The sequence below is a fragment of the Cydia amplana genome, chromosome 8 (assembly GCF_948474715.1).
Source record: "Cydia amplana chromosome 8, ilCydAmpl1.1, whole genome shotgun sequence".
NCBI lineage: Eukaryota > Metazoa > Arthropoda > Insecta > Lepidoptera > Tortricidae > Cydia > Cydia amplana.
Genome location: NC_086076.1, coordinates 8,953,059 through 8,966,007, shown reverse-complemented (window position 1 = coordinate 8,966,007; position 12,949 = coordinate 8,953,059). Strand labels below are relative to the sequence as shown.

The window sequence follows — 12,949 nt, the reverse complement described above, 5'->3', positions numbered from 1 at the left end:
ATAGATAGGGTCTGTCCGAGTTATTTTTTATACCGTTTTAAGTTCGTTTTTGATGAACTGGAAGTTAAGGTTTCTAACTTGTTCATTTTCTTCAATAATCAATATTAACTAACATAACTTGGTGAACATTGATCGCTTCGGTACCTTTGGTAACCGCTTGATTTTACTAGGTGTTAATATGGGTACATTAATTTTGGTGCAGCGGATCTGGTGACATACAACAATATTGCAAATAATTGTTACGAGAAATATCTTATCAAAAAGCACTTGATAATTATCTCGATTGGTAATGGTGTTTGCCGTCGTTTATTTGCAAAGGGTTAGGTTTTAATGACATTTATATGTAGCTTTGGTCTTCCAACTCGGACTAGTGCGAAAAATGGCACTTTTCGTGCGATGTCAAAAGTTAGTAGTGATTCGCAACTCGTGTCGATTTAAAACGGTCGTGTTTTAATTTATCGCCACTCTTTACGAATTTCCTCTTTTCCGCACTTGTATCGTAAATAACTATTTCAGGATACAATCTTCAACAAAACTAAACCTAAAAATATTAAGGTTAAGTAAGACGCCAATCCAAACTTACATTGTGACATCAAAATAATATCTAGGTAAATGATGTCAGTCGCCCGTGCGTCTCGCTCACGCCAATACATGTAAGTACGGACAAGTGGCGCGACTGATATCATTTTGAAGTCACAATGTAACCTTGAATTGGGCTCGAAGTAACAAAATAAAATAGAAATCTATTCAGGTACCTACACAACAGAACTACAGCGAATAATGTCCATTCAGCCCATCAACACCTGGAACAGACTATAACAGACCTGTCTAAACACGTCCCGATGCGTCGCAAGATAAACAACCTCACTCGGCATTGTCAGGGCCGCGAAGCCTTTCAGAGGATGTAGGGCGGGCTCAGGCGAATGTAGGGCGTGCTAACTAGCTCAATAATGTACCGGCTTCGCACTGGGGTTTTATTTTAGCACTCGAAATTTGTTACTAGATCTTTTTTTCGTTTTGTTTGTATAAGGGATTTTCGTCTGTATTCTCACATCTTACGGCGAAATCTCAGCGCTCGCGCGTTATGAAAATGATAAGACTATGGTGTTCAGCGATATAACGCGATCAACTTCATTCGTTCGTCTATTTGCCCCTCTACATGAAGAGAGGCAAATATATGAAACTTCAATAAGTTTAGGATTACTAGTTTTTTTGGAGGATTAGCATTAATATTTTTTTCTACTCTCGGACGATGTTTAGGGCTATAAGTAGATAGAAGTGCCGCAAATGAACCTAAAATGGCCGCGTACGGCGTGCAAATATCGGACGGCGAAGCCCACGATAATCACTCGCGAGGATTAGGGTCACACGGACTCTCAGTAAAGGACAAAGGCGACCTTTAGTGAATTAGGATTATAGGCCGATGATTCAAAAATAAACTTCTACGTAATTTTGTAATTTATCAACACACGTTCGAATATGCTTCTTCCGTTTATAGTTAGATTGTACCATTGATATAGAATAAAGAACTGGATACCCAATCAGCCGCAAAAAATGGCCCCACAAAAGTAACGTTGAAACAGATCACGCGTTACTTTTTCGTTTAGTCTTGTTTGAAACGCTCAAATGTGAAGTTGTCAACAATTACGAAATGTGCCGTTAAAATATGTAAAAATAACAATGATAAAACAAGGAAAAAGGATGGAATGTATTTCTTTCGGTTAGTTCTTTGGATAGCATTACATAATTTATGTAATCTGGTGGTAATTTTATGGTTTTGAATAAATTAATTTGTTAGTACCAAAGAAGGGATGTCAAGGAACAAAAATCTAATGAGTCGATGTGAGGTCAATATTTATTTTTATTTTTATATGGAATTCGTAAGGAATAATATTATGTTTAAATTCAAGATTTCCAAGAAAACCTATGCGACATGTAAAGTGGACTGCTATTTAATTATAGCAAGAGATAGGGGTGATGCAGTTTTAAACAAAGCAAAACGGCACTTGTGTGATCGGCCCATTTCCCTGTTTCCGACAACCAATAAGGGCTTATATCGACTAACTGTAAATGCTAAACCTGTCTGAACACAGTGACAACCACAGGATTTTTTTTGGTTATTTCCACCAACTCGCTTTGGTGGTAACTAGTGGGAATTATTTTTCCCAGTAGTTACCAGTGGTAAAAGGTGGGAAAAAAAATCCTAGTAGTTACCACTGATATCAACTTGGTGGTAACTAGTGGGAACAACCCGATTTTTTTCATAAAGTATGGACTTTATAAAAAAAAATCCAATCAGTACCTAAATGTCCCCGTGCACCCGTGCGATGAGTAAATGTAGATCTAAAATACATAGTTATTTTATTTAATAAGTTGAATTTATTTCAAGGAAATTAGTATTTAAAGGCGTATACTTACTTATTAAAAATTTAATTTGTTTGAATTTGAACCACGAATTAATTTTATTTAAACTCCCGATTAAATTAAATTTGTTTTATTTATTACTTCAATTGGTTTTTCTGTACAGTAATACCTATTCAAGTGTACCAAAGTGACTCCATTCGTTCATTATTCTCGTTTGACGTTGCTTGACGTAAATACGTTACGTTTAGTGCCATCGGACTAAATTTTTTAACAGTGTTGGTACTTATGTATGCAAATTTGACACTTAATGCTTACGACATTAAGCTCTTTTCTGTACGAAACATTTATCTTGACTCAAAATTTACGTAAGCGTTTTTATCATCAATGCAAATGGTGCGAAACGTCATTGGGATCCACATTTCTTGACGTTTTTGTTCTGCTTTGTGTGTCTATTTCTTTTATATTAAGTCAGTGGATTGTACAAATTGAAGACCAAGAGCCGCATTCGTACTACAAATATCTGATATTGATTTGACATTAACCCGCTATGCTTCTCGCTGTAATGTAAAACATAATTTAAAACGCATGCATGAGATTATCACTACATACATAGTATAAAACAAAGTCGCTTGCCGCTGTCTGTCTGTATGTATGTATGTATGTATGTATGCTTAGATTTTTAACGGATTTTTAATATATAGGTAGAAGGTAGAGGAAGGTTTATGTTATTGTGATGGGGTCACGTTCGCCGGGGCGGGCGTGGCCTCATACAACTCCCCAGTTCCAGATAGGAACCAGGGTTTCCTAGTTAGCTCAGAGGAGAGAGGGGTACAGGGCAGCTAATAGAAACACAGATGCAAAATGCTAATCGACGGGCTTTTATGCCGGTTTATTGAATCTAAACTATTTAGGGCTTAAGTCTAGGTATCCTAGGCTCAGACGGCGCGGGGTGACTCTGTTAGTCACTACGGTACGCGATCCCTACGCTACACGCGATTTGGGATACTCGGGATCCCCAAAGGGTAAGGGGGATGAAGACGGATAGGTATACAGGACGATCCTGGAGACGCAGGACCGGGATAGGCGGGAAGCGGATCGGGTGCCTACGCGGAAACCCCAGGCCGGCACAACCGAAACGCAGGACCGGGATAGGTGGGAAGCGGATCGGGTGCCTACGCGGAAACCCCAGGCCGGCACAACCGAAACGCAGGAACGGGATAGGGGGGAAGCAAAGGAACGGGTGCCTACGCGGTAACCCCAGGCCGGCACAACCGTGGGAGAGCCGTGCTCACAGCAGAAGGCGGCGAGGACGACTGCCGACGGTACGGACGCGCGCTCGCGCTTTTATAGTGGCTCGCGGGGTGCGGCGCGCGGAGTGGCGGGGGGCCGATCGTCGTGGGTGGTCTGCGCGGCGGTGAAGCGCGATGGCTCGGTGCGTCGCGCGGCGGTGAAGCGGGATGTTGTGTGCGCGCTGTTACAGCGCCATCACAGTCCCGTCACCCGTCTGGAGATTTTTACCTGTCGGGGAAAAATCACCGTATTAGTACATGATGCCTTTTAATGTCCCCTTCCGTTATCCCCCTTTTCTTTTTTTTTATTCTTTTTTTTTCTTTTTTTTTTTTGCATTATTTTTGCATTATTTTTTTTCATTATTTTTTTTATATTTTTTTTTTGCATTATTTTTTTTTATTTTTTTTTTAATATGCTTTTATATATATATATATATATATTTTTTTTTTTGTAGATATCTATTCTAAATGTATGTATATATTTTTTTCCTCTCTTATGCTATATTTTCTCCTTTCCCTTGTTTCTTCAATCTCTGTGTTTTATGCTATGGTGTGACGTGTGTGCCGTCCCGTTTTTTTTTTCTTTTATTACGGTGCACATGCATGGTTCCTGCTCTGTGCATATTTCGAGTTTACTATTTTACCTATTTTTGTCGTGATTGATTCTGCGTCTTATATACTGTTGCGCTGGGTCCAGTTTTCTTTGGATCGCTTCCCGATCCGCATTGCTCGTGTGCGTTGTGTTTATTTTCTTCGGGTTTCTTTCTTTCTTTTTAGTTTTCCATCCCTTATGGTTGTTTTTGGTGCTAAAATTACATTTAAGGTTCCCAGGTTTCATTTCTGTAAGTAGGTAATATATATCCCGGTTGGTTTCTTTCTTTTTAATTTTTTCCCTATTTTTGTATTATGTCGTTGAGCCTTATAGTCAAAGTCAAAAGTCAAAAATATCTTTATTCATGTAGGCCTAGCAACAAGCACTTATGAATCGTAACATACTTATAAATTATCTTAAGCTAATTATCAGAGCAATTTATTGATGTTATTATTCCATAATAATATTGGATTATTATACAAATCAAATTTAACACAAATTTAAGAATTTCACAAAAGGATCGTCAAACATGAAAAAAAAAATTGTATAAAAAATACTAGTCTAGAATGTTTCTAGAATAAAATCTAAATGTCAAATAAATAAATAAAAAACACAAAAGAAGTACAAACATCGGAATATTCGGAATATCAATTTCCTCATCATTAATCAAATATACCTAATATATAAATAATCATTTCGAATAACAATTAATCCCACGTTGTTTTATCATTCATGTAGTCTTGTGTGGTATAATACGCTTTAGATATAAGTTTACGCTTTACATAATTCTTAAATTTATTAATAGATAATTCAGTAATATGGTTTGGAAGTTTATTATAAAATCTCACACAATTACCCATGAATGATTTTTTAATTTTATGGAGCCGAGTGAAGGGCACTGCGAGCTTATGTTTATTTCTAGTATTAATATTATGAATTTCACAATTTTTTCTAAAATTTACAATATTTTTATGTACATACAGAATATTCTCATAAATGTATTGACAGTGCACTGTCATTATGTCAATTTCCTTAAATTTATCTCTAAGTGAGTCTCTATGGTTCATTTTGTATATTGCTCGAATAGCCCTCTTCTGCAGAACAAAAATGGTATTTATCTCTGAAGCACCACCCCATAGTAAAATACCATATGCCATAATGCTATGGAAGTAACTAAAATATACTAATCGAGCTGTTTTCACATCAGTTAACTGACGGATTTTGCTCACTGCAAAAGCTGCAGAACTCAGTCTATTCGAAAGAGTAGCAATATGGGGACCCCACTGGAGTTTAGAATCTAAAGTTATACCAAGAAAAACTGTACTATCAACTAATTCCAATTCCTCATCCTTCACAATGACACTTGTTTGCACATGCCTAACGTTACTACTAGTGACAAACTTAATACATTTAGTCTTTTTCTCATTTAACAATAAATTATTAACATTGAACCAATTTACTACTTTTGAAATAGCATCGTTTACATCATTGTAAGCTTATCATTATGTCGCCTTATTAAGGTTGATTTTTGTTCGGTCGTGTTGTATTTAGTTCTATTGTGTTTTTTCCTTGCGTTTCTTTTTTTTATGTCCGTTTCATAATGGTATGGTTTGATATCTTTTAAATGGGCGGTTATGACCTTTGTTCTTCTCGTGTTATCCCGTAGTAGGTATATCACTGGTGATTTTTGTTGAAGCACTACGTATGGTCCTAGGTATTTCGGTGCTAGTTTTGCGGAATAGTTGCGGTCTGTGTTTGATAGGGTGAAATTTCTTTTTAGTACAAGGTCGTTTACTTGGGGGGTCCACTGGCGTTTGTTTCCGTCGTAATACCCTTTTTGTTTTCCCGATGCTTGTTCTTGATTCTTACGTACGATATTGTATATTTCCTGTAGTTTGGCGAATCCTTGTACTTGTGGCGTCGGAAAATCGTTCTGGTCGTCGGAAAATCGTTTGTTATGCGGTAGTTCTGTGTTGTGTCGGGGTGGTTGTTTGTTTACTTCCACATGTCCTTTCTTGAATAATTTTACTAGCGGTGCTGTTATCTCCGAGTAGTTTGGTATGAATTTGCGGTACCAGGATGTCCTCCCTATGAAGGTTCTTACTTCTTTGACGGTTTTCGGTGTGTTTTGGTTCGTGATTGCTCTGATTTTTTCTTGGTTCATCTTGATGCCTTGTCTTGCTACTGTGTGTCCTAGGTATTCGATTTCTGTCTTGGCGAACTCGCATTTGTCCCTGTTTATGCGTAGACCTGCCTCTCTTCTCCTTTTAAATACTTCTTGTAGGTGTTTGATGTGATCCTGGAATATCGGGCTGTGTGATCTTTCGATTACTCCTTGTTGTAGCATCTCGTTTTCCTTCTTGTCAATTATTTCTTGTTGTTTCGGGTTTTCCGGATAGTATCTTTGTTTTACAGGTTCTGTGTGTTTTAGTTTTATTTTATGTTGTACCCAGGTGTTCCCTTTTGGGCTTTTTTCGCAGAGCTCGAATTGTTGTTGTAGCATTTCTTGCAATTGTACCTGTTCCGCTTCTGTGAGTGGGTGGTCTGGTGGCTGCTGCGCGGAGTCTACATTTGTGGACGTCTGGCGTTGCTCTTCTGGCTGTGTTTTGTGTATCTCCTCTTGGTTCTCTGTGGCTTTTCCGTCTTCGCCTCCTCCGGTCTCCTTGTGTTCTTTCTGTGTACTCTTGCCATCGTGTTCTTCGGGTTCTTGGTCTCCTCCTGGCCATTTTATGGACATTCCGAGTCGCTTCAGGATGTCCATGCCTATTATGATGTCCGTTGCTGCCGGTAGCACTCTCAGCCAATGTTGTATCGTTACTTCATTGATCTTGAGGTCAACAAGTAGGTTATTGTGGGCTTGGGTGCGGGTTCCATTCGCTAGAATTATTTCTCTTGTTTTTACCTTGTCTTGGTACGCGACATGTTTGCATTCGTTGTACACCTGTTGGTTAATGTAGGAGTTGGTCGAACCTGTGTCTATGATGCCTCGGTATGATTTTCCCATTATCTGTATATCTACATACAGGCGATTGTCGTTCGGTTGTGGGCTGTTTGCTGCTCCCAGTTTTCCGTGACCTTTCCAGGTTGTTTTCCTGCAGCAGGCCCTGCTGAGCACTCCCAGCTTTCCACACTGGCTGCAAAATATCTGGCGTCTGCCTCTGCATTCGTCTGCGTTGTGGCTTGGCTTCCCACGGGACCAGCAACTGGTTTTGGAATCATATCTCGGATGCACTGTTTGGCTCGTACTGTCTCGCTGTTCGGGTTTCGGTCTCTGGTCGCTGTGTCGTCCGTTGGTCCTACCTTCGGTCGTGTGTTCCGGTTTTTCCTCATCTCTCCACTTTCCATATTCGGTGGTTTGCCGCCACGTTTCTGGTGATGACATGGTGTCGTCCGTAGATGTTGTTATATTTTCATACTCCTTTCCTAACTTTAATAGTTCCGGTAGGGTCTTGTAGTCTTGTTTTTTGATGTATAGTTTGTAGTTACGTAGCATATTCTCATGGATGCGGTGTAATTTTTCTGATTCGTCAAGGTTCCCGTACCTGCGTACTAGCGTCTGTATGTCTGTGACATAGTCGGTGAATTTTTCTCGGACCCTCTGTTTTCTTGCTATGATCCTAGCCATTAAGTCTTCTTCGTAGTTGGTTGGGTAGTAATACTGTTTAAATACCTCTAGGAATTGATCCCAATTGTCCCAGGTTTCCGAGTTGTTCCTGTACCATAATAGTGCTCTGCCTTGCAGGATGCGTGGTAAGGCGGGCAGTATGTCTCCCTTCTCGACGTTACTGGCGTTAGTGAGTTCCTCCAGTCTCTCTATGAATTCAACGGCGTCGTCTGTGGTCCTAAATGACAGGTTCCACTCTTTTAGTAACTTAGTTATTACCTTGGCCTTGTCTTCTGCCATGTTTTCTTCTTTCAGGATGTCGGCTAGGCCTTTTCGTATCTCCTCCACGGTTAGACCCTCGGTCGGGATGTCTCGCTTCGTAGCTTCTTGTATTAGTTGGGGCTTCTTTAGTCGGTATATCCAACTTGTAGGCATTTGCTGTGCCTACCGGTATGGTTGCCAGGTACCTGATGTCGTTACCTGTAGTCTGGTGCCTTCTGGGCTTCTGGTGCCTGCATATACAGGCCAGTTGTAATGTTCGGACGGGTAGCTATACGGGCGTAGCTGAACGGGCGGTTCGCTGAACGGGCGGGTGGGGCGCAATATCTCCCCTGAAATAAACTTGTTAAAGGCACATTTAAGGGCCCTACGGTACAAAAATTTATTTATTTATTTATTTATTCCTGTCCCTCTCGAGCACCGGTTCCTTCCAGGATACCGTTTAGACTCCTACGTGAGTTATTTCGTTGGGCGCCAGATGTGATGGGGTCACGTTCGCCGGGGCGGGCGTGGCCTCATACAACTCCCCAGTTCCAGATAGGAACCAGGGTTTCCTAGTTAGCTCAGAGGAGAGAGGGGTACAGGGCAGCTAATAGAAACACAGATGCAAAATGCTAATCGACGGGCTTTTATGCCGGTTTATTGAATCTAAACTATTTAGGGCTTAAGTCTAGGTATCCTAGGCTCAGACGGCGCGGGGTGACTCTGTTAGTCACTACGGTACGCGATCCCTACGCTACACGCGATTTGGGATACTCGGGATCCCCAAAGGGTAAGGGGGATGAAGACGGATAGGTATACAGGACGATCCTGGAGACGCAGGACCGGGATAGGCGGGAAGCGGATCGGGTGCCTACGCGGAAACCCCAGGCCGGCACAACCGAAACGCAGGACCGGGATAGGTGGGAAGCGGATCGGGTGCCTACGCGGAAACCCCAGGCCGGCACAACCGAAACGCAGGAACGGGATAGGGGGGAAGCAAAGGAACGGGTGCCTACGCGGTAACCCCAGGCCGGCACAACCGTGGGAGAGCCGTGCTCACAGCAGAAGGCGGCGAGGACGACTGCCGACGGTACGGACGCGCGCTCGCGCTTTTATAGTGGCTCGCGGGGTGCGGCGCGCGGAGTGGCGGGGGGCCGATCGTCGTGGGTGGTCTGCGCGGCGGTGAAGCGCGATGGCTCGGTGCGTCGCGCGGCGGTGAAGCGGGATGTTGTGTGCGCGCTGTTACAGCGCCATCACAGGATCTCCTGGACGTAATTTGTTAACCCGTGCGAAGCCGAGGCGGGTCGCTAGTTAAGTAGTAAAGTGCAACCTAACGATAGTAAATAATATGCTATTCTGTCGTGAAGCCAACGTAATTGTTTCAAATTATAGATAGAACAGGGAATGCCCCAACGCTCGAACAATGCGTAGTAAAACTATGTTCATGAACACGAAGTATTTTTAGCTCGGCGAACGTGTGATCCTCTAATATGAAAGATTGTTAACGGATTCCATGCTGAAGTATTAATAGGTATCTCATGGACGACTATTTAAGTAGGTATTTACATTAATATTGTAATTGAAATTTGTCTAATCGTTTTTAAGGTTTCGTACCAAAGAAAGTTGCCCATCCTATGTAGGTACAGTCAGTAGCGTAAAGTGACCTACACAAGTCCACAAGTACACGATTGTTAAAGTTTTATATGTCGGAGAATGGCTGAATTGTGCCTTCTATCGCCTTGAAGAGGTATGATACGCCCACGATTTCCGACATATATATTCAGTTCAGTTAGGACATCTATGATAAATTGTACTATTTTTGTCAATTTGTATAAGCCAAAATATATAGGTATCAGAGCGGCCAATGTGTTCAAAAATATATGTAGATGTAACGTCTTGATAACAGACATTTTGTTCAGATATTATGAGCACCTTTGCCGCACTCTTGTATCTGATGGCACTGTACCAAAATAAATATTATAATTATTTTCGTACTGTATGAAGGTACAGAACCCTCTATTTTGCGTGGTCCGACCAGCAACGGTTTTTAAAGTTCTGTAGTTACATATATTCGCATTCGGCTACCTAAGGAAAACATTAGTACATATTAAAAATGAAATAGAAATGCAACATACTTTTAATAGTAAATTAGCAGTGAATAGGCGTAAAACCAAGCAGTCACAATCACAAGTAGGTTAACGGACGGCAATGCGATTCAAATTGATTGCTTGATTGTGCGTCGGATTCAGCCAGGTTGCTTATTACAAGGCGACTATTGCTCGTTAACACATAATGGAATAGGTACTGGCATTGCCATTTAGATCACCTAACGTATCTTCAATCATATAGTTCCCTAGACTAGTTCAACGTAGAAATCAAGAAATAAGAAAAAGAAATTATTTCTCACTTGATGGTCTCATCGGAAGATCAGCGCTGGAAGTCGCCAGCAACATGCTGAGATGGGGCCATTTCGTGACAATTTATTCTCACTATGTTCTTTTTGTGTAATTATGTGTATTGTCTGTGTGTTTACGAATAAAAAACTATTCTATTCTAAATCTGATTGTTGCCATGGTTAATCCATGAGTCATGCACTCCAAGCCATTTAAATTAACCAATGATACATTTTTGCAGTGGTTATAAACCATTTTCCATAACGGATCATCTAATGACAAGAAATAGTTGATCTACTGACTATATGAATCTCTAATATCGAGTCCGATTAGATACATTATCCTTTGGAAAAAAAAAGGAACAGTACTTACAGGACATGAATCAATTAACAAGAGGCAATGCGCATAGGTATGTCACCTCTTATATTGCAGCCATCCCCAACTGACCATGACCAATTCTTGCTTGTGTAGCATTCGTGTCTTTTGACCTTGTATATTTATTTACCGCTATTTAATGACCTCCGGTTAAAATTAGGCCTGTTATTAATTTTAATTATTATTGAAGGTTATCCAAACAGGTTAACCAAACGGTAGATAACAATATTGAGATCGCCACGCACTAAGGCGTCCGCACTATGGTTGAAATTTAGTACGCATTACGCATACATCTATCCCCGGTTATATAAGAAAAGACTCACGTGTGACATTGTGTGTGTACATTGATGAAACAGCCATGTATATCTTCTGCGCCTGTGTACCACTAACGTACCTTATTAGGTGGCACAATACATTTATTAATGGTTGAATTGACATATTCATGCCTAAAGGATTTGGAACCAACGTAACCGACTGATCTTTGAACTTTAAGGAACTGCCACAATAGGCGGCATAATACCTACAAAATAATAAGGCTAGGGACACACTTAGCCCACGTACGCAACGTATACAATGTATTATGAAATCTGATCCCTGAAATTTGTACGCGTAGAAACATACTTGTCATACGCAACGCATGACAAGTATGTTTCTAAGCATACAAATTTCAGGGTTCAGATTGTGATAATGCATTGCATATGTTGCGTACGTGGGATAAGTGTGTCCCTGCCTTAATAGTATACCTTGACCCATATGGTGGAAAAATTTGCTGGCTATAGATGAGGTCTTGGTGGCTCAGATGTCAGAGTGCTGGAGTATCGATCCTGAGGCCGTGAGTTCAAGTCTCTGCCAAGACAGTACATTTATTCTAAGCTTTATAACAGTATATTTGCTTGTCTCTCCTCAGGCCTAATCTGGTTCATAGTGCCGGTATCCATGATCATCTGCAACGACGTGATGGCGTACGTGTTCGGTTTCTTCTTCGGCAAGACGCCGCTCATCAAGCTCAGTCCCAAAAAGACGTGGGAGGGCTTTATTGGAGGCGGGTTCTCTACTGTTGTGTTTGGACTTGTGGTGAGTACTCATTTTTAACTAGCTTCTGCCGGCGACTTCGTCTGCGTGGAATGATGATTATGATTGATAAAAACCATATGTCCTTCCCCGGACCTCAACTTCAAAACTCGTCGCGGGGATTTGCCCTCGCGTGAGTCCCAGCTGGGTCTCTATTGTTTCCCATAAAGTTTAAAGTCATTGTATGTATTGTTTGTCCGCATTTTCGTTGGTCATAATTTAGTTTTTCTTAGAAACGCGTTACTTTTCAGGATTGCCATAAAACAAATCTAACCTATCTATAGGATAACCTTACGAAAATCCTGAAAAGTTATCGGTTTCAGAATTATGACAATCATTACATTATGACTTTCAATCATTATGTCAAACAAAGGGATCCGGTGGCAACTAGATGTCTATATTTTTGTCGGTCAAACAAAGATTCCACATGGTATACCACATCTGATTAGTTAGCATGATTGCGTTTATCTGACATAAGGCTTCGTTACCTAACTGGCAAGTATATTAGCACCAGATTATTTCTAGGCCACCTTAATCCAGATGATTCAATCGAAAGCGAAACAAAAAACGTTGAAGTTCCAGCAGGATAGATACATCAAAATACTAAGTTATTGATACAACTGTTATGCATTTGTATACTCGTAATGTAAACTACGAAACGCTATTAACGGTTGTGATTACGCTATTTATAGGTATGGATTTTAATGACCGGATCGGCGTGTAATTTTCGTGTCATATGTACGTTTTTTAAGTATGTATGCCTCTAAATAAAATACACAATTGATAATGCTCAAAATTTTAGCTCAGAACTCACAATTAAATTTCCAAAAAACAAATATTTGTTTTAAATGTCCGATAGGTTCATCTGTTTCGGATCTACGATCCCATAGTAAATCTGCGTCGCGGCTTAAAAACTTAAGTTAGGTAACCGAAAAATTTAAACTTAAAACTTATGTCGATATCACAAACATCGCTGACACGTTGCCCTATCTTTACATTT

At 40.6% G+C, this 12,949-nt stretch overlaps 1 protein-coding gene across 1 annotated transcript in view; it reads left to right on the top strand.

Moving 5' to 3' along the window:
* Positions 1-12,949, top strand: part of LOC134650346 (phosphatidate cytidylyltransferase, photoreceptor-specific) — a 33,612-nt gene that overhangs the window by 15,168 nt on the left and 5,495 nt on the right. The window contains exon 6 of the mRNA XM_063505306.1: positions 11,786-11,952. Coding sequence (XP_063361376.1) covers positions 11,786-11,952 — 167 coding nt within the window. The remainder of the gene's footprint in view (positions 1-11,785; positions 11,953-12,949) is intronic.